This window comes from Medicago sativa, chromosome 6 (assembly GCF_051527215.1).
Source record: "Medicago sativa cultivar Bolivia chromosome 6, Bolivia_mono, whole genome shotgun sequence".
Lineage (NCBI taxonomy): Eukaryota > Viridiplantae > Streptophyta > Magnoliopsida > Fabales > Fabaceae > Medicago > Medicago sativa.
In genome coordinates, this window is record NC_140754.1 from 87,187,408 (window position 1) to 87,209,710 (window position 22,303).

Sequence of the window (22,303 nt, forward strand, 5' to 3'; positions counted from 1 at the left end):
GTCATGTTTGATATTGTTTGTTATGTAACCCTTTGTATGGACTGGTTTGAGTACAACCATGTCCATATTAATTGTCTTAGTAAGTCGGCGTATTTTTCTGCTGTCGAGGAAGAAAGTGGAGCAGAGTTTTTGACTACTAAGAAGCTGAAGCAGTTAGAACGTGACAGAATCTTGATGTTTCATCGATGGCGTCTTTGTCCATGGAGAATCAAACAGTAATTGATAGGTTGTAAGTGGGTGCACGTGCGTTTAGCAAGATTGACTTGAGATCGGGTTATCACCAGATTAAAGTAAAGGATGAAGATATGCAGAAGACGGCCTTTAGGACGCGATATGGCCATTATGAATATAAGGTAATGCCTTTTGGTGTGAGTAACGCGCCTGGTGTGTTTATGGAGTATATGAATCGCATTTTCCATGCATTTTTGGATCGCTTTGTGGTTGTGTTCATCGATGATATTTTGATTTACTCTAAGACAGAAGAGGAACATGCAGAACATTTGAAAATCGTTTTGCAAGTGCTGAAGGAGAAGAAGTTGTATGCTAAATTGTCTAAGTGTGAATTCTGGTTGAACGAGGTAAGTTTTCTGGGCCATGTTATTTCTGGTAGTGGTATTGCAGTCGATCCATCTAAAGTTGAAGCAGTATCACAATGGGAGACTCCTAAGTCAGTTACAGAGATTAGAAGCTTTTTGGGTTTGGCAGGATACTATCGAAGATTTATAGAAGGATTTTCTAAGTTGGCACTTCCGTTAACACAGTTGACGTGTAAAGGTAAAACCTTTGTGTGGGATGTTCATTGTGAGAACAGTTTTAATGAATTGAAGAAGCGTTTGACGACGGCTCCAGTTTTGATTTTGCCAAAACCTGAGGAACCTTTTGCGGTGTATTGTGATGCGTCCAAACTGGGCTTAGGCGGTGTGCTTATGCAAGATGGTAAAGTTTTTGCTTATGCATCAAGACAGTTGAGAACTCATGAACGAAATTATCCTACTCATGACCTTGAATTAGCTGCAGTCGTATTTGTCCTTAAGATCTGGAGGCATTACTTGTATGGTTCGAGATTTGAGGTGTTTAGTGATCACAAGAGCTTGAAGTACTTGTTTGATCAGAAAGAATTGAATATGCGACAGCGGCGGTGGCTCGAATTGTTGAAGGATTATGACTTTAGTTTGAATTACCATCCGGGTAAAGCTAATGTTGTTGCGGATGCCTTAAGTAGGAAGAGTTTACATATGTCTGCTATGATGGTGAAGGAATTTGAATTGCTTGAACAGTTTAGAGATATGAGCTTAGTTTGTGAGATGTCGTCTCGGAGCGTTAAGTTAGGAATGCTGAAAATTGATAATGATTTCTTAAAAGATATTAATGATGCGCAGAAAGCTGATGTTAAGTTTGTGGACTTGTTGGTTGCTAGTAATCAAACTGAAGATAGTGACTTTAGGGTCGATGATCAGGGTGTGTTGAGGTTTCGAGGTAGGATTTGTATTCCAGACAATGACAAGATAAAGAAGATGATTCTTGAAGAGAGTCATAGGAGTAGCTTAATTATTCATCTCGGAGCTACAAAGATGTATCATGACTTAAAGAAGTTGTTTTGGTGGTCTGGATTGAAACGTGATGTGGCACAATTTGTGTACTCTTGTTTGATTTGTCAGAAGTCGAAGGTAGAGCATCAGAAACCTGCTGGGTTGATGACACCGTTAGATGTACCAGAATGGAAATGGGATAGTATATCCATGGATTTTGTGACGAGTTTGCCAAATACTCCTAAAGGGAATGACGCAATTTGGGTGATTGTTGACAGATTGACGAAGTCGGCACACTTCCTTCCGATTAATATTAGTTTTCCTGTGGCTCAGTTGGCAGATATTTATATTCGAGACATTGTGAAGCTGCATGGTGTTCCTTCGAGCATTGTGTCAGATAGAGACCCACGATTTACTTCTAGATTTTGGAAGAGTTTGCAAGAGGCTTTAGGTTCTAAGTTGAGATTGAGTTCGGCTTATCATCCTCAGACAGATGGTCAGTCGGAAAGAACGATTCAGTCACTTGAGGATTTGTTGAGAGTATGTGTGCTTGAGCAAGGTGGAACTTGGGATAGTCATCTTCCGTTGATAGAGTTCACTTATAATAACAGCTATCATTCAAGTATTGGAATGGCACCTTTCGAGGCTTTGTATGGTCGGAGGTGTAGGACTCCGTTGTGTTGGTTTGAGACCGGTGAAAGTGTGGTTTTAGGACCAGAAATTGTTCAACAGACTACTGAGAAGGTGAAAATGATTCAAGAGAAGATGAAAGCATCGCAGAGTCGACAGAAGAGTTACCATGATAAGCGTAAGAAAGACCTTGAGTTTCAAGAGGGAGACCATGTGTTCTTGAGAGTTACTCCAACGACCGGGGTTGGCCGTGCATTGAAGTCAAAGAAGTTGACTCCAAAGTTTATTGGTCCTTATCAGATATCAGAGAGAATTGGCACGGTGGCTTACAGAGTTGGCTTACCACCGCATTTATCAAATTTGCATGATGTGTTCCATGTGTCGCAATTGAGGAAGTATGTTCCAGACCCGTCCCATGTGATTCAGAGTGATGATGTGCAAGTTAGAGACAACCTTACGGTAGAGACCTTGCCCTTGAGGATTGATGATCGCAAGATGAAGACGTTGAGAGGCAAGGAGATTCCTCTAGTGAGAGTTGTTTGGAGTGGGACGACTGGTGAAAGCCTGACATGGGAGTTAGAGAGTAAGATGATGGAGTCTTATCCAGAGTTGTTTTCTTGAGGTAAATTTTCGAGGACGAAAATTCTATAAGTTGGGGAGAGTTGTAACGCCCGTCTTAATTATTTAATTAATTTAATGAAGTTTAGAATATATTTATAAATATATGCTTATATGATTTATGATTTGAGTAATTTATATGATTTATGATTTGAGTAGGTTATATGATTTATGAATAAATTATGTGGAGTATATGATGTTGTGAAGTTGTTGTGTTAGTGTGACTTATTTTATTATTAAATAAAATAAGATATTAGAAATAAAATAAAAATATTAGAAGTTGGGCTGTGAGGTGGAAAGAGTAAGTTTATAGGTGAGATGAGTAATAAGGGTAAATAAATAATACAGACATAAGTGGGAAACGTTTTTACGTGAAACGCTTTTGGAAAAAAGGGAGAAAAGTCAGAAGAGGAGAACCAGAGGGAGAGGCTATCGATTCTGCAATTACAAGGTAAGGGTGAGACTAATTCTCAATATTATTAAGAGTATGATTCTATAGGATGAATTTAGCATGATTAGATTAAGTTTTGGCGAGAATTGGGAATTAGGTTTAAGACCGAATTTGATGATTGATTCATGAAAAGATGTTAGGTTGATGTTAAATTAGTGTACAGAACTTAGATACACCATAAGATGATAATTAGATGTTGAATTGAGGATAGAATTAGGAGATTAAGTGAAAAGTTGGAATTTTTAGGTTTCTGGCCGTACTGACATTCATCGCTCGCACCTGCGAGCAAGAACACTCGCATCTGCGAGCTAGAACCCAGAACTCGCAACTGCGAGCAACACAACTCGCAACTGCGAGTGTCATGTGAGCTCGCAACTGCGAGCAGAATAACTCGCCACTGCGAGTAAATGCGTAGGAACCCAGAATGCACACTTTGCTCGCCATTGCGAGTGAAGTTACTCGCCACTGCGAGTTAGGCTGTTAGTTGCCCAAAATTGTCCCGATGCGATCCTTTCGCACGTGTAGTCTTGAGATGACCTTAGAAGTAAGTTAGAGAGCTGTTTAGGATGCTTTCATAAGCTTCAGAAGTCTGTTATGGTGACTGAAATTAGAAGTGTTGCTACATGAATGCTATAATGATGTTTTGTGCTATTTATATTGATGTAATTAACTCTTTATGCGAATGTTAACACATTCCAGTGTTGTCAATTGTTGTATGTTGCTGCTGTTTTCTGTTGTCGACTGTAGTGTCTTGAGGGTGCATGAGTCGGTCTATGTTGTTGGAATTTAAGAAGTTGTCCATGATTATGAGTCGTATGAGTTGTACACGTCGTTGTCTAAGTTGTTGAGAGTTGAGTTCATTGCATACTCATTAAAGTTGGGGGCTTTAGGCCCGGCAGCCTTTGTGCTCATTAAAGTTGGGGGCTTTAGGCCCGGCAGCCTTTGTGCTCATTAAAGTTGGGGGCTTTAGGCCCGGCAGCCTTTGTGCTCACACGTTGAAGAGCCTATTATGCTCATTTTGTTGTTGATTGGTACCACATGCATTTGCATATCAAGAAGTTTCATGATGTTTAAGTTGTCAAGTTGTTGTTGAGTTGATAGAGTTGCATGGTCAAAGATGAGTTGTGTTGTCAAGTTGTTGTTGAGTTGATAGAGTTGCATGGTCAAAGGTGAGTTGTGTCGTCAAGTTGAGTGTTAAGTTGATTATGATTTGTGATGAAAATTAGTAATGGTATTTGATGATTGTATTTGTTATGAAATGAAAAATATGCTAATTGTTAATTGTTGATATGTTATTAATGTTTAAGTTGTTAAATGCATTTTATTGGATTATATGCTTAATGTATTGATTATGAAATCTCACCCCTTCTGCGTATATGTTGCCTCGACCGTGGGTAATGTGCAGGTAATAAAGATTAGAGGCGTTCGTGAGTGAACTCCTCACTTGGTGTCTAGGTGCTCTGATACGTAACGGGATGGGGGCTTGCTTTTACTTCTATTCCTTACGTGTCTCTTTTATGAACTAATTTATGAGATTTTCCAATAAGGCCTGCGTGCCAAGACTTTTAAATGTTGAACTATTTTCCGCTGCAACAATTTTAAGATTTTCATGATGTTGAATTTGAAGGATAATTATTATTATCTGTTTTGAGATGTTAAAGTAGTGTGTGACATTCCGTTTGGAATAAAATACTCTGATTTTAAATGAAATTTTTATGTTGGGAAAACGGGGTGTTACACTCAAGACTATGACAATGTGAAAGGTCAAGTGTTTCTAGTGAATCCAACCTGAGAGGTGGAATACTCTTGAGACTGCAACAACTATTAACATTCAAGGTTTTCACTTTTCCAAGAAACCCGTCCACCACAATTGGAAAGCTCTCAAGGCTATGGCAATGTGGAAGGTCAAATGTTTCTAGTGAATCCAACTTGAGAGGTGGAATACTTTTGAGATTTCGACAACTATTAATGTTCAGGGTTTTAAGTTTTGGAAGAAATCCGTCCGCCACAATTGGAAAACTCTCAAGACTATGACAATGTGAAAGGTCAAGTGTTTCTAATAAATAAGACTTGAGGGTTGGAATGCTCTTAAAATTGCAACAACTAATAACATGCAGGGTTTTAAGTTTTCGAAGAAACTCGTCCTCGACAATTGGAAAATTCTCAAGACTATGACAATATGAAAGGTCAAGTGTTTCTAGTGAATCCAACTTCAGAGAAGGAATACTCCGGAGATTGCGACAGCTATTAACATTTAGGGTTTTAAGTTTCCCAAGAAACCCGTCCACCACAATTGGAAAACTCTGAAGACTATGACAATGTGAAAGATCAAGTGTTTCTAATGAATTTAACTTGAGAGGAGGAATACTCCTGAGATTGAGACAATTATTAACAGTGAGGGTTTTAAGTTTCCCAAGATCCCCGTCCACCACAATTGGAAAACTCTCAAGACTATGACAATGTGTTAGGTCAAATGTTTCTAGTGAATCCAACTTGAGAGGTGGGATGCTCCTCAGATTGTTACAACGATTAACATTCAGGGTTTTAAGCTTTCCAAGAAACTTGTCCACCACAATTGGAAAACTTTCAAGACTATGACAATGCGAAAGGTCGAGTGTTTCTAGTGAATCCAACTTGAGAGGTGGGATACTCTTGAGATTGCGACAACTATTAACATATAGTGTTTTAAGTTTTCCAAGAAACCCATCCACCACAATTGGAAAATTCTCAAGACTGTGACAATGTGAAATGTCAAGTGTTTCTAGCAAATCCAACTTGAGAGGTGGAATGCTCCTGAGATCACGACAACTTTTAACGTTAAGGGTTTTAAGTTTTCCAAGAAACCCGTCCACCACAAGTGGAAAACTCTCAAGACTAATACAATCTGAAAGATCGAGTTCTTCTAATAAATCCAACTTGAGAAGTGGAATACTCCTCAGCTTGATGCAATTTCTAACACTCATGGTTTTAAGCTTATCCCCAAACCCATCTTCCAGTTGTGGAAAACTCTCAAGACTGGTACAATATGAAAGATCAAGTTCTTCTAGAGATGCCAAACTGAGAGGCGGAACACTCTGGATTCTATCGCAACCTATAAATCTCAAGATTTTAAGTTGACGCAAAAAACCAACCAATTTATCTATTGTAATTAGATCCCAACAATTTTTAATTGTAAATTCTTCCAAATTTGGGAGACTAGATATATCAGGTATTTGTTCTAAGTTGTCACTACAATAAAGATTTAAAACTCTCATATTCTGGAATTTCTGCAAAATAATGGAAATAGAAAAACTTGTAAATAAATAAGAAATGTATGAATAATATTATTTTAAGACAAATTAATCGACTAAAATTGGCATTGAATAATATATGAATCCTAAGATCTTTATACGAGTATACTTCAATGTCCCAAGCTAACATCACTCCGACCAAGTGGGTTAATATATGAATAATATTAAACAGGATTTATTAACATAAGATCAAAGATATAAATATGTTACACTTGCCTTTGTGAGAAATGCCTTCCACTCAAATGGATTTGATGAAGGATGCTTGCAATTGATATTGCGTTTGCGAATGAGAAGATGGAAATCCGATGAAGGATGTTTGCGACATTTCAGCACTCTCAGAGTATTTGGAAGATGTTTAGGATTTTTGGAAAAAAAAAACATCATTACTAAAAATTAGTGTTTTGAGATTTTCCATCTTCTTGAAAGCTTTTCCATCCCATTCTACTCTGATCCGACGGTCGAAATGTATGATTTCGATTTTACTTGCTCCATGTAAACAAACAAGAACAAATCAATGAAATGAATATATGGTAGAACTTTATACCACATAGTAAAGATTTTTACATAATATAAAAGTATAATTTATATACAACGTCAACGTCTGTGTTAAAAAGTGTTATCACGTCAATTTATGATATGATAAACTATGTGTTTTTAATTCATGAAATGATATAGAAATACATCGTTAAATGTATGAAAAAAATTGCATTGACAATACATGTAAATTAAACTGATACAAGGATAAAAATTTGAAATATTGTGACCATAAATAATATTAATAATGAAGAAAGCCAAAAGGGTAACTTGAGCATGCATCGGCTTCATAAGTTAAAGATGAAAAGTCAAACCATTCATATCATTATAGCTCACCTTATTTTCTTCTAAAACTTCTTTTATATCTTTAGAGGACCATAACCTACTGCGTTCTCAGGATATTTTGGTGATTCTTGTCTAACAATTTCTTTCCCCATATCCTCTATCAAATCGTGAAATGCCACATTACCAGACTCACTTATTTTTATGAGAGATTTTTCCACTAACACATTAATGTATTCTTTCATGATATCACCATGATGAGCATGAAGTATTTGTTCGACCCTTTTCAATTTATATCCTTTGAAGCAACAAGCAATGTCAAGAAAAACAGTCTTCTCTTCTTCCTGCAAAGCATTATAGCTCAACTCTAGTGTCGTTTGGATCTTTTTATGAGGAACCCTTTCATAACGATCTAGTGCATCTATGCATTGTTCTAATGTTTTATTATAAAAGTGAGAACCCATGACTTCCAAAGCAAGTGGATGACCACAAGCATATGCTACAACACGTTCTAAAACATGCACTTGTGCTAATGAAACATTGTTATAGCTTGGACTTGATAGAGCCAAACCGCAAGTGCACGGCCTATCGAAGTAATAGTAGTAAGAAGAGTATCGTTCGGCTAGGGAGTTGTGAATTCAATTAACTTTTAGAGAATGATTAGAAGATAGAGAAGTTTATAAAAAAGGGGGCTTAATTGCTGAAAGTAAATAACAATAATATAAAAGAGCCTTGGGATTATTGGTTTGCCATAATAACAAATCCTTCACTAGACAAGACTTAAACATCTAATTTCATGGTTTACACACTAACTTCTAAAGACCGGTTTCCCTTAGCCCCTCACCTTTCCGATGAAAGTCCGGTGAGAGTTTACTTCTAGCAACCAAGCCTATTTCGCTGACATGATTACTAGAAGATGCATAGAGGATTGAAACTACTCTTTGTCTCAATAATTGCAAAGACTATTTCACTGTTTTGCAATTATTGTCTAGGTCCACTTGTTCCAACATCAAGACTCCGCTCTCGCTTTATGAATTGATGTTTGGGATGATGGATTAACGATTATCAAACCCTCCGCTTTCGCTTCCACAGTTTGATAATTGTTAATCCACGTTAAGACGGTGAATCTAGATTAGAAATTAGGGTTACATAGAAATTAGGGTTTAGGCTTGTTTTGTTTAGGATTGAGTCATTAGACTCCCCAATAATCCTAAGACGAAGAAGTCTACTCACTAACGTTCATTGTAGACATGGGGGAAGAAGAGAGAAAACAGTAATATAAAAGAGCAATAATATAAAAGTGAACTTTTATTCCAAGAACAAAAGATGAATGTTTATGATGGAGTGCTACTCTATTTATAGCTTTACAATTGACTTAGAAACTAAGCAACTAAAAGGGTAAAACAGTAAAGCTGCAACAGGGTAACTTGGGCCCGAAGAAAAAGCAGCAAAAGAGCATCCGGAGGGTGGCACGGCCGTGCCACATGTTGGCACGGGCCGTGCCAAGCTTCTGACTTGGTAGAGACATATTTTTGTCTCGTATCTTCGTATTCTTGTATTGTATTTGCTCCAGTCCTCTTTCTTTTGCTCCAAGACACCTTCCACCATATATTTATTCCTAAAATAAAATAAAACACAATTTGAAGTAAAATATTCTAAACTAAAATAAAATGCAATAAAATAAAATCAAATCTAAAATAAAACTAAACTAAATAAGGCAATAAATAAGACTATCTATGACTCATCAGGACTAAATTCATTTTTAAAAGCATTCCATCTAACCAACTCAAAAGCATCTTTGTCATTCAACCCCTTCACCTCATATGTACGTTCAACCCCACGACATGTTAGCAGCCTTTTGCCCCTAGTTGTTATGATGATTCTACTTGAGGGACCAAACCATTCGTGTTTTCCGGCTAGAGCTTCTAATTGCTCTAGCTCGTTAACATCGTCTAGAATCAAAAGCAATTTCTTTTGTTGGAGCCTCTGCTGCAATATTGAAATTCCTTCTAGAACTCCTGTTAACTCATTTTTCTCCCCAACTACTTTAGAAAGAATGATCCTTTGGAGATATGTCAACCCATGTTTCTCTGAATTTTCTCTAACATTTTCAAGGAAACATGAAACTTCAAATTGGTGGGCAATCAAATTATAAATGGATAGAGCAAGAGTTGTCTTCCCTATTCCACCAATCCCATGGATCCCTACCATATGGATTGCATCATAAGACCCAACATTCAAAAGGGAAATCACATGTTGCTTTTGGTGCTCTAGTCCAACCAGGTAATCACCAACAGGCAAGGCAATAGGTTTTATATTTCCTAAGACTTGTTCAACAATCTCTCTGATAAATTTATGTTCAGGCCTATCCCTGTCCAATAAAATAAAAGAGGTCATTTAAGTACATATATTCGGCTTAATTGTGTTTTTCGCTCTCCACGTATTTTATAGGAATTTTCCCCCTTATGTTCTCCCCATGTTTTGGGAAACCCAAAATTTACCTTGGTGTAAAATCACTTATTGATTAACATTCAACTCTCATAATTGTGTCATTTTTCTTCAAAGTAAAAAATATTTACCAAAGTTCAGCTTGTACCCTTGAGAGCGAATGGAACTTTTAATTAAGGTGTGAATCATTTTGGCATTTTTTAATTTTAAATAAAAGTCATTAGTTGAGTGTCACGTCAATAAATCATGGTGTCACAATGTAAATTTGGAGAAAAAAATATGAGACTATCAAATCATAAAAAGGAGGAAAACATAACGGATCCAAATCGTTCAAAAAAAGATAAGAGGCTAAAATCGTACAATTCGATATATGAAAGGTCAAAATTTGTCGTTTAAGGTTTTGAAAAGTTAATTAAGAAATTTATTTATCGTAAATTTTTTTAATAGAAAAGGTTATTGTTTAGTTTCTTATCATTATGTTTACTATCTTCTGTAAAAAAAAATATATATATTCTCTTTGATAAAAAATGTCTTTATTACTGTTATTGTCCTCATAAATTGCCTTTTATCGATGAAACATTTTCATTTTATGGTCTATCATTAAAATCTATTTTGGTTATTATACATTCAAAATCAATTTTAATTCAATCTATTCATACAACATTGATGGATAAGAATCAATTTTACTTAAATTTATCCAAAGCATAAATCAATTTAAATAAATTTATTTTTTATAACCGAGAGTTTTCAATAAATATTGTTGTTTCATATATCTAAAACAAAATACTACTCCTTCCGTCCCTATATCTAACCACCCATTTGACTTTATTTTTGTCCCTAAATCTAAACCCCTTTTCAAATTACTAGATGCATTTATTATTATTTTCCTAAACATACCCCTAATTAATACTACTAACTTATCTTAAAATTTAAAAAGTCAAATTTAATACATATACAAACAAAGGACAATATGGTAATATTAACACACAAAACAGACATAATAATTACACTGACAGCTTTTCTTAAGAAATGTGAAAAAAGCAAAGGATGGTTACATTAAGGGACGGAGGGAGTATTGTTTATTGCATTTCAATTCAAGTGACTACTACATCCATCCCTTAATATAAGAGTATTTTATAAAAATCATTAGTATTAAAATAAGTTGTTGGAGTAATAAATTTATCCGAAAAGTATGTAACTATTACTAAATTTTCCTCGGCGTATGAATGAATTTAATGTTAATTTTTCATATTCTAGAATAATTAATAGTATTGATAAATTTTATGGTTGGGAAAAGAGTAATGAATGCATTTAAAAATTTATATATGATCTTATATTTTTTGTAAGTCGTTCTATAATTAAGGACGGAGAGAATATTTCACTACCAATGAAATAAAAACTAAAGATATGGATATACCCTTTGTAATGATGTCCGGACAAGCTAGCAACTTGGTGAAGAGACGCCTTGAATTTGTTATTGATGTCAATACTTGAGGAGCTGGCCTTATCATGTTTAGCCATTGCTTCTCCATAACTCCTTTTCAACTTTCTTAAATCAGAAGGATCCACCTTATAAAATACCGGTAAAACGTAACGACCCTCCGTATCTTTCATGGTATCAAGGATCTTTGAAAGTTCTTGTAAGCAAAAGGATGAAGAAGCATAATTTTCAGAGAGGACAATGATGGCCATCATGGAGTCTTCAATTGCTTTGAGAAGTGATGGTGTGATTTCATCTCCTTTTTTAAGCTTCTCATCATCGATGAAAGTTCGGACTCCTTTGTCATCAAGAGCTTTCTTGAGATAACCGGTGAAACCATGGCGAGTATCTTCGCCTCTAAAACTGAGAAAAACATCATACTTGAATTGATTTGTGACTGTGAGGGAAGCCATGATGAGTGATAAGAGTGTGGTTTGATGAATATTAGTATTTAGATTCAGATTCAAATGAGGGAACAGTTGTTTGGATAAAATTGAGCTAGGATGAGTGAATGACTGTACTGCTGAACTTAAGAAAGACTTTGGATATCTAAAGTCAAGAAATAGTGCTCGCATGATTAAAATGTTTGGAGGAAAATTGAAATTTCGTAATAATGAGCAGCAATTTCCCGGTATGGATTAAGCAAAAATGTTTGGAGATGACATTTGTACCACGTGATAATTCTCTCTCATACTTTTATTATTTTCTTACTTCATTTCTCTCCTTTTTTTTCTTTCTTGTTGTTTTTGTCTAATAAGAATAGAGAAAAACAAAATGTACTAAACGTTATATTGTTTAAATATATCATTACATTTAAATATCATTACACTGTGAGATACCTATTTTTCCATACACCGTAAAACAGTGAATTGAATCAATCGTTTACTCAATTGAATAATTATATTTTTATATCTGATTAATAAGATGTCATGTAGATCGATTTATAAAATGTGGATGTTATTGTATCATTATTGATTTTAAACAATTACATAATTCTTATTTTTGTTTAGTCACATTATCTATTTTATCCTCTCTAGTGAACAATTTCTAAATCAGCATTATGCACACTCTCATAAGGAAATCAATATAAGTCTACTCATATCTTTCATTTTATATATTAACTAGTTTAGAGACCCGGCGTTGCCCGGGTTAGATATTAAAAAAGTTTTATAAGTTTGTGTGCACGAATACACGTGTCAGTATATTAGATTGAATTTATTTAAATTTATATTATAATAATATCATAAAAATAAATATAAATGATGAGATGAATGTCCAATGCAAGAATAAAAAGTGTAACAAAATCAATAATGAATTAGTCCAAGTGGTAAGAGTTTTGGGTCTCCTTAAACATGTGGTCATGAGTTTGTTTCGTGGCCCATGCGTATGAGAGAGAAAAATCTATTGATATATATATATATATATATATATATATATATATATATATCAAAGTATATGTATGAGAAATAATAAAATTGGTGTTTCGCAAACCTGAAGAAGGAAAAATGTTAGTTGAAAAGAAGGTTTGGGGTTTCTGCTTGTGCTCAAAATATGTAAATATGTGATTAACGAAAATTTATTTACTTATAGTTAACATTTGCATTAGAATATGCTGTTAAAAGATAACATAATAACTAATCGAATTTTTTTTTTATAAAAAAAAAACTAAACGAACATTTTTTTCCCCAAACATAAAAACTAATTGAATGACATAGTGTTGAAAGATTAGTAATAACTAATTGAAGCTTCTTTTCCTAAAAACAAATAAACAAATTGAAGTCTTTTAATCATAAAATAAGATCGTACATGTAAACTTTGTTGAAAGTATTGTGTAATTTGTTGAAATATTTCTGCTACATAAAATATTGAGATAAAAAAATCAAAAAGACGAATAAAAATGATAGTATAGGTGATTAATAATATTGAAACGCTACTGGTGAAATAATAATATTTTAGGACCTGAAATATTATTATTAAAATCAAAACGCTATTGATTAATAATATTGAAACGAAAAGGACCTGAAAAATAATATATGTGATAATAGTATAGGTGATTAATAATATTAAAACGCTACTGTTGAATCGAAAAGAGAAAAAAAAAATAGTATAGGTGTTAGTTCAAGGACGTGAAAGAGAAACAATAGTATAGGTATTAGTTCAAGCACCTGAAACTCTTAGGTGTTTGTAATGGATGCCAACAACAATAGTTCAAGGACCTGGAAAAAAAAATCAGTAAACTCACTCATGGGTGTTAGTTCCCTCTTATATTATATATAAAAATAAAAATCTAAGCATAAGTAAAAGAAACAATAGTATAGGTGTTTGTCAAACCTGAAGAAAGAAAAAGCTTAGATCAAAAGAAGGTTTGAGTTTCAGTTTCTGCTCAAAATATGTGATTACGTGATTAAAAAAATTCTCCTTTATTTATAGTTAACAAAAAAAAACCGAAGCCTTTTTTTCCTCAATGAAAAAAACTAATTGAATAATATGGTGTTAAAAGATTAGATAGTAACTAATTGAAACTTCTTTTCCTAAAAAAAAGAAATATTTAATGGATAGTATTGAAAGTATTATATATAGTTTGTTGAGACATTTTGGCTACATAAAATATTAGGAATTAAATATAAAATTAAATAAAAATATTTCAGGTCCTGAAATATTATTATTAAAATCAAAATGCTACTGATTAATAATATTAAAACGAAAAGGACCTGAAAAAATAGTATAGGTGATTTATAATATAAAAACGCTACTGTTGAAACAAAAAGAAAAAAAATAGTATAGGTGTTAGTCCAAGGACTTGAAACAGAAACAATAGTATAGGTGTTGGTTAAGGACCTGAAACTCGTAGGTGTTTGTAATGGATGTCAGCAACAATAGTTCAAGGACCTGAAAGAAAAAAAAAACAATCGGAAAACTCACTCGTAGGTGTTAGTTCCCTCTCATATTATATATAAAAACAAAAATTTAAGCATGAGTAAAAGAAACAATAGTATATGTGTTTGTCAAACCTAAAGAAAGAAAAAGCTAAGATCAAAAGAAGGTTTGAGTTTCAGTTTCTGCTCAAAATATGTGTTTACGTGATTAAAAAATTCTCCTTTATTTATAGTTAAAAAAAAAATAAATCGAAGCCTTTTCTTCCTCAATGAAAAAAACTAATAGAAACTTCTTTTCCTAAAAAAAAGAAAGAAAAAAATAAAGGAAGATTTAATGGATAGTGTTGAATGTATTATATATAGGTTGTTGAGATATTTTGGCTACACAAAATATTAGGAATTAAATATAAAATTAAATAAAATATTTAGTGGATAAGATCAAAAGTTTGCTAAGATTTTTATGTCATATAAAATATAGAAAAAATATAAAAATATTAAGAATAAACGTGGAAGCGACATGTGGCATAAAAACCTTACTTTATATATATACTATTGATACTATTGATTGATTGATTGATTGATTGATGTGTAGTTTGTTGAGATAAAAAATACTGAGTGCATAAGATCAAAAGTTTGTTGAGATATTTATGTTAAATAAAATAGAAAAAAAAATAAAAATATTGAGAATGAATGTGGAAGTGACATGTGGCATAAAAAACCTTACTTTATATATATACTATTGATAGTATTAATACACCAATAATAAGTAACGTTTATTTAATAAAATTACCATTGGCTTAAAAAATTACTATCCCGTTTTCCATTTATAATATTCATTAATCTCTGTGAAATAAGCGTTTCACGAACAGTGAGACAGAAAGCAACCAAAAAAGAAACTGAGACAGACAGAGAATACAATATGTGGAACTAAAAAGCTTAAGAACAATTTATAAAACCTATTCTTACAATCCCTTATGTGCCAGCCAAGATATTCATTATAGCTGGTTGTTGTAACCAAAACAGTAAGTGCAAAAATCCAACCAACAATTACCAAGCAATGCAGAGCATTACCAACAATCATTTGCAACAACGCAAATAACACTCCCTATCATTCAACAAAAGCCTTTCACTCATCTCCTTTGTTCGCATTGCTGAGAAGCCTCGATCGAACTGAGTCCAAATCTGACGCATTCTTGACACTGCAAATATAACAGGTTTTATAAACTACAAGCATAAGAACACAGAGAAAATTAATAGTTTGAAGTCAACACCAGAGGATTTTGGCTCACAACAACACTAACCAATTTTTCTTTTTTGAGGGAAACAACACTAACCAATAACATCAAAAGTTCTGCTATTCCATCAAACTGCTAAGTTCTATTATTCCATTATATCCATGACATACGTAAAATTATGATTTTTAATAGCCCATAGAAGGCTGAAATTTCATGTTAAGTCAGACACAAATTTTCACATCTCTAAAAGAGACTGCTACTCTAAAAGAACAAAGGTTTCATCAGTGAAAAAAAGAAAGAGACCCACCAGTACATAGTGTCTCCAGAAGATACCGACTTCTTGCAAATGATGAAGGATTGTTATCCGATGCATCCAAACAATGTTGATCTACATTGATTTTCTGAAAGGAATGACCAAGGTTTTCATCTACCTGCATCGAGAAAGCAATTTACAAGAAATCGATTACTTTCACAAGAAAAAAATTACTTTAACAATTCCCTCAAAAAAAAAAAAACTAACAATAAAAAAAATTAAGGAAAATAATGTTAATCAGATGCAAAGTGTGGAAGTAAGGGATATTAGATATCAAGAATATGCTTAAGTAAACACAGAGCACAAGCATATACTTCTGAACTGTGAATAAACAAGAGATACGAATGGAGCAAGAACATGGGAGAATAGTATATCCCTTTTTTGTCGTCAATCTAGAAAAAGGATTATTCTAAAAATTTAAACCATCTCCACTATAAAACTATTAAACAAACTATTTGACACAGCCAATCTAAGATATCGACTAAACTATGATATTACAAGTGTGTTATAAATAAAAACATTACTGTTTTTGTATAACCATCCTCGATGTTTTACTTACTCTAAATCTTCAACAAGTTTCTCACCCAATATGTTCATTATCTTATAACAATCCCTAAAGCTCCACTTTTTCGTGCATGAATATATGATGAGTACCCCACTTACTAGTTAGAATTTAACATAAACTACTAAATGTTAGGAAACTAAATTACTTTCTTTGCAAGCTCTCCGGCAAGGATAGATTGAAAAGTACAAAATAGAATAATAAGTGAATATCAAGGTATTGATTTTAGGGATAAATCGAAAATTAAACCAAAACTAGATAGCAGGCACATACCTTCTGAGGTGGGGAAACAGAATCAAAAGATTTGAAGTCCTCAGAACATCCTCTGCTAGGTTTAGACATGTAAACTATATTGTCCAAATCATCACTGCCTTTTGGGCAGTCATTTTCTGAAGTTTAACATCAGAACCGAGCAACAATCTCTCAGGTGATGACTGTGCAGGAGTGTGTGTCAACAAACTATCCATACAAGAAACAATTTTCAAGTCAGGGCTTTCAAGCGGCTAACAGAATGTGGAAGGGAGATCTTATGTACCCATGGACAATGATTCCTTCTGCGTTAAGATTCGTGGGATGAGAGAGTTTTCAGATGATGAAAAGCTCGGAACTTGCTCAGTGTCGTTGGCAACATTCTTCTGAGAATTAAGAGTGTCTTTTAAAAGATGGACTCAGATGTAAGTTGTTCAGTGACAGTTCAATTTCATTGGAAGTTGATGAAAGTTCTGTTGACAAATTTACAGTTCCATCTTTGAAAATCAAGTTATAAGGTCTTTGGCTAAAGGGATCTGGTGGTGTGGCCTCTGGAATATAAGTCCCCTGACATCCACAACAAAAAGCAAAAACAAAAAATCAAAATCAAAATTAAAGTGATGAAATCAATTCTTTTGCATACTTCTAAGAACAAAAATAAATATAGTCAATCCAGACCCAAAGAAAAGGAGTTGTCAAAAGGTAAGCATAACCAGTAGCCAAAAAATCTCAAATCATAATCATCAACAACGTTTTCAACGATATACAAGTCTTATAAAAGAAAAGAAAAAGGGTTCATAATTATCTTTTTAAAGAGCTACCTAGTAATGGGAGTGTGCTCTTGAGTTGACAGAATGAAATGGAGTAAACTGCATTAATATCTTCCATCAGTCAGAGATGGTAAACTCGAGACTCTCACATTCTGAATGATCGAATTCATCTAGGGAATCCACATTGATAGCTTGAATATTCCTGAGCTTTTTACAATCTTTAAATCTCAATATTTTAAGTTTAGGCATTGACCGACTAACCATACGTGGAAAACTCTCGAGACATTCACAATATGAAAGCTCGAGTTCTGCCAATGAAGGCAACATGACAGGTGGAAAACTCCACAGCTCATGCAGACCATTAATATAGAAGACTTCAAGTTTATCCAAGGATCCATCCAACAAGGGAGAAAGACTCTTAATGCTATGTAAACTTGAAAGAATAAGTTCCTCCAATGAAGATAATTTGAGAGGTGGAATAGTTTCGATCTTTGGACAATAGTGGACACTCAAAATTTTAAGTTTATCCAATGCCCCATCCAACATGGGAGAAAGACTCTTAATGTTATTTAATACTGAAAGAGAGAGTTTCTCCAATGAAGCTAATTTAAGAAGTGGAACTGTTTCGATCTTTGGACAACAGCGGAAAGTCAAAATTTTAAGTTTATCCATTGGCTCATCAAACATGGGAGAAAGACTCTCAATGCTATTTAAATTTGCAAGATAGAGTTCCTCCATTGAAGCTAATTTAAGAGGTGGAATATATTTGAGACAAGGACAACCTATGACATTCAAAATTTTAAGTTTATCCAATGACTCATCCAACATGGGAGAAAGACTCTCAATGCTGGATAAATTTAGAAGATTGAGTACCACCAATGAAGATAATTTGAGAAGTGGAATATATATGAGAGTGTTACATTCTTCAACCTTCAAAATTTTAAGTTTATCCAATGACTCATCCAACATGGGAGAAAAACTCACAATGCTATGTAATTTTGAAAGAGAGAGTTCCTCTAATGAAGCATATTTGAGAGGTGGAATAGTTTCGATCTTTGGACAATCGAGGACACTCAAAAATTTAAGTTTATCCAATGACTCATCCAACATTGGAGAAAGACTTTTAATACTATGTAAACCTGAAAGAAAGAGTTCCTCCAATGAAGCTAATTTGAAAGGTGGAATAGTTTCGATCTTTGGACAACTGACGACCCTCAAAAATTTAAGTTTACTGAGCAACCCAATGTAGTCATCAAATGTAATTAAATCATTACACCTCAAGCATGAAAACTCTTCTAAATTTTGAAGACCTGACACATCAGGTATCGATCCCAAAGAATCACAATCGTGAAACTGTAAAATTCTCATATTCTTGAAGTGCTGCAAAACAAAAACAAGAAAACAAATAAATGAGTGAGCGAGTGATCTCAACTAATTATTCAACTGTAAAATGTAAAATTTAATGATGTATAAATGAAGTAGACAGTAAAACTACGTATTGGAGAATTATAAGAACACAAAAATGTCATTTTGTTACGAAATAAGAAAAAAAATGAAAACTGGGTGGTAATTCTATAGGACAAAAACATCCCATTTAGTTAGATACTTAAACCTTGTTAATATAAACTGGATATAAATTCATCACACTTGCCTTCTTGAAAAAGACTTCCTGTGGACTATTAAATGTAGAGTTCAATTTGCATACTGTGAGTTGCCTCGGAAAAAAATCAACTGGTAAACTCTCTGATGGATATTTCCACAAGAGCAGAACTCTTAAACTATTTGGAAAATGCTTTGGTCTTTCAGAAAAATAAACTCTTTGAATAAAAAGTGTTCTAAGCTTTGTCATATTCTTAAAAGCCTCTCCATCCCAATTTACTTCAATGTCGTATTTCGAATTTGGACACATCATGATTCCAATTTTACTTGTTCCCTGTTAACAAAAACAGCGTAAAAATGAATCAAAATATATGTATATACGTTAGAATTTAGTTACACATATTTAAATAACATTACAAAATTATACATAAAGGAAAAATTAGTAATATAAGCATTAATGAAGGGGTCTAAATCAAGGTTAGAGATGAAAAGTTCGATCATTCATATCAATTTTACTAACCGTATTTTCTTCTAAAACTTCAACTATGTCTTTAACAGACCATAATCTACTGCGTTCTCCAGGCTGATCTGGTGATTCTTGTCTGACAATTTCTTTTCCCATATCTTCTATCAGATCATGTAATGTCAACAAATTAAGCCAGCTTATCTTTATCAGAGATTTTTCAATTAACACATTGATGTGATCTTTCCTTTCGTCACCATAATGAGCATGAAGTATTGCTTCGACATCTTCCAATTTATCTCCTTTGAAAAAACAAGCTATGTCAAGAAAAACATCTTTCTCTTCTTGGACCAAAGCATCGAAGCTCACTTTAAGAATGTCAAAGATCTCTTGCTTAGGAATCTTTTCGTACCGATCTAGTGCAGATTTCCATTCTTCTGTTGTTTTTTTTGGAAATAAGTGAGAACCGATTATTTCAATAGCTAATGGAAGGCAACTAGTATAGGTTAAAGCACGATTGAAAACATCTTCAAAGCTTGGACTAACTTCATTAGTTCCAAAAGTTTTCCATCTAAGAAAATTGTAAGCTTCATCCCTGTTCAACATTTCCACTTCATGTGTTCTTTCAACCCCATGACTTCTTAGCACTTGTGTGTCACGGGTCGTGATGATAACTCTACTTCCATTACCAAACCATTTGGGTTCTCCAACAATAGCACGTAGTTGATCCAACTTGTCAACATTGTCAATAAGCAAAAGAACCTTCTTTTGTTTGAGCCTAATTTGAAGTTCTTTAATTCCCTCCCTAACACTTGTTACCACAATTTTATTTTCTCCAAATATTTTTGAAAGAAGGATGTTTTGGAGATGTATCAACCCCTGTTTCCCTGGATTTCCTCTTACATCTTCAAGATAACACGAACCATCAAATTGATCGACAATTAAATTATAAACTGCAAGAGCAAGAGTTGTTTTCCCTATTCCACCGGTTCCGTGGATTCCGACCATATAGACTTGATCATCAGAGCCAACATTCAAAAGCCGTAATACATCTTGTATTTGGTCCTTCAACCCAACTAGGTAATCAGGAATAGGTAAGGAAAAAGGTAGGATTGCTCTTGAGACGTCTCTAACAATCTTATTAATAAACTTGTATTCATATTCATGCCTGCCCAATATTAGAAATGAAGTCATCTTAGTGGACCTTTTTCAGATGATATTTTTAACACTTTTTCATTCCAGAAATACCATTTTGACACAAATTCGTACTGAGTGCACTCATGCAATTAGATGATCTCTAAGCATCTGATCAAGATCAGACGGTTCTAAAAATTAGCATATTTTTATTTTCTAACTCAATTTTCGAGTTTAAATTTGGACCATCCGATCTCAATCAGACTCTTTCATATGGCTTGCATGAATGCATGTTGTGACTACACACAAACCCAATCCTTTTGACACAAATACATCACATCATATTTACTGTTCACACGATGGCAAGAAGAGAAGATATGGCATATGGTACTGTTCATTCTTCATCAAATGTATTGTGGTTAACGACTTATGATTAGTTCAGTTTAGTATGTCGTTAAAAAGTTTTTTCTTAAGAGAGATGTGGTTAATAAGTTATTTTATATACCTTTTACAAAATTAGTTTTTTTCTTCTTACAACCATGGAAAATCATATGTTTATTTTTTGAGCAATGCTATATTTCTAGAAAAAAAAAACATCAAAAATTCTTCAAGAATAAAGAGCAACCAATCACAATGCACTATTTGCCACAATTCAAGGAGGTGTGGCTGAAAAATAGGAATTAGACAATTAAATCATGCAATTAAAACTTGCCACATGTGTCTTGAAAAATTCTTGATGTTATTTTTCTAGATAAATAGCATTTTCCTTATTTTTTTTTTTTTGCTAACTTTCTGATTTATAATAGAATGGACTCAATAATCTAAAGTTCAAACAGGAATGGAACTTAGGTTCTCTAGAACAATTCGTTTTAATAGGAGCTGATTAAACACTTGAGCTCAATCATTTGGTTAAAAAAATATATGGTTAATTCAATTCATTACATGGTTAATAAATTACAACATGTTATATATTTTTTTTTTGTGGTGGTCGGGGTTTGAACTCCAGATCTTACATATTTTATGCATTGTCCATAACAACTGAGCTAAGCTCACGAGGACATATTTTTTTTTTTATGGAAACATGTTATATTCATTGATTGTTAATTAAATATAATTAACTACATCTTCAAACTGTGTTAACCATAAAATAAAATAAAAATGATCAACGCTATTGTCAAAACAATGTTCAAATATAAAATACTTTTATTAACCATCTATTAAAAATAACTAAGTTAGTCAAAAAAATTAAACATAAATAACTACGTATTTTTTTCTTTTTTTGAAGGAACTAACAAACTACATATTTGATACACACAACAAGTCAACTCTAATTTTTTCTCTATATTTTCTCCAATTTAGTCTAAATGGGAGATGGTTAACCACCCTTGTTTTTTTTTTTGACAAGTGACGATTAACCATTTGAACTCAATCATTTGGTTAAAAGAAAATACTATTTTTTTCATCTGTAATTATAAAACCACTACTGAAAGTGTTTGTCCTTAAATATAATAATAATTTATTACTCTAATTAAATTGTCCCCAAAGAAATAAATCACCCTTTATGTTACTACCTCCGTTCCTTTTTAAGTGTCACTTTTTAACATTTTACACAAACCAAGACACTCAATAAATGTTACTTTTTCTTATACAATAATCTATACTTTTACTATAATAGCCTTAGTCATTTAATATCTTATTTCATATATTTCTCTCCCCACAATAAATAACTAAGGGTAATGTTGGTAAAACAACATTTATTGTTGCATTGAACTTTGAAAGTGACAGTTAAATAAGAACAAAAAAATTCTTCAAAAATGACACTTAAAAAGGAACGGAGGGA

General features: G+C 33.3%; 2 protein-coding genes and 1 pseudogene across 3 annotated transcripts; all 3 read right to left on the reverse strand.

Moving 5' to 3' along the window:
* Positions 1 to 4,928: 4,928 nt before the first annotated feature.
* On the reverse strand, positions 4,929 to 7,002 carry LOC146917806 (uncharacterized). Its single transcript, XM_085721935.1, has one exon. The coding sequence runs from the start codon at positions 6,480 to 6,482 to the stop codon at positions 4,929 to 4,931; it is 1,554 nt and encodes a 517-aa protein (XP_085578061.1). The 5' UTR covers positions 6,483 to 7,002.
* Positions 7,003 to 7,146: 144 nt separating this feature from the next.
* LOC146917807 (TMV resistance protein N-like) lies at positions 7,147 to 11,681 on the reverse strand (annotated as a pseudogene). The gene is made up of 3 exons (XR_015015884.1): positions 11,200 to 11,681; positions 9,076 to 9,705; positions 7,147 to 7,889 (listed from the first exon to the last, which is right to left on the reverse strand). The product of XR_015015884.1 is annotated as a TMV resistance protein N-like (transcript).
* Positions 11,682 to 15,058: 3,377 nt separating this feature from the next.
* Positions 15,059 to 17,218, reverse strand: LOC146917808 (uncharacterized). Its single transcript, XM_085719579.1, has 3 exons — positions 16,522 to 17,218; positions 15,681 to 15,804; positions 15,059 to 15,337 (listed from the first exon to the last, which is right to left on the reverse strand). Exons 1-3 carry the CDS (start codon positions 16,588 to 16,590, stop codon positions 15,216 to 15,218), a joined length of 315 nt encoding a protein of 104 aa, XP_085575705.1. The 5' UTR covers positions 16,591 to 17,218; the 3' UTR covers positions 15,059 to 15,215.
* Positions 17,219 to 22,303: the final 5,085 nt, after the last annotated feature.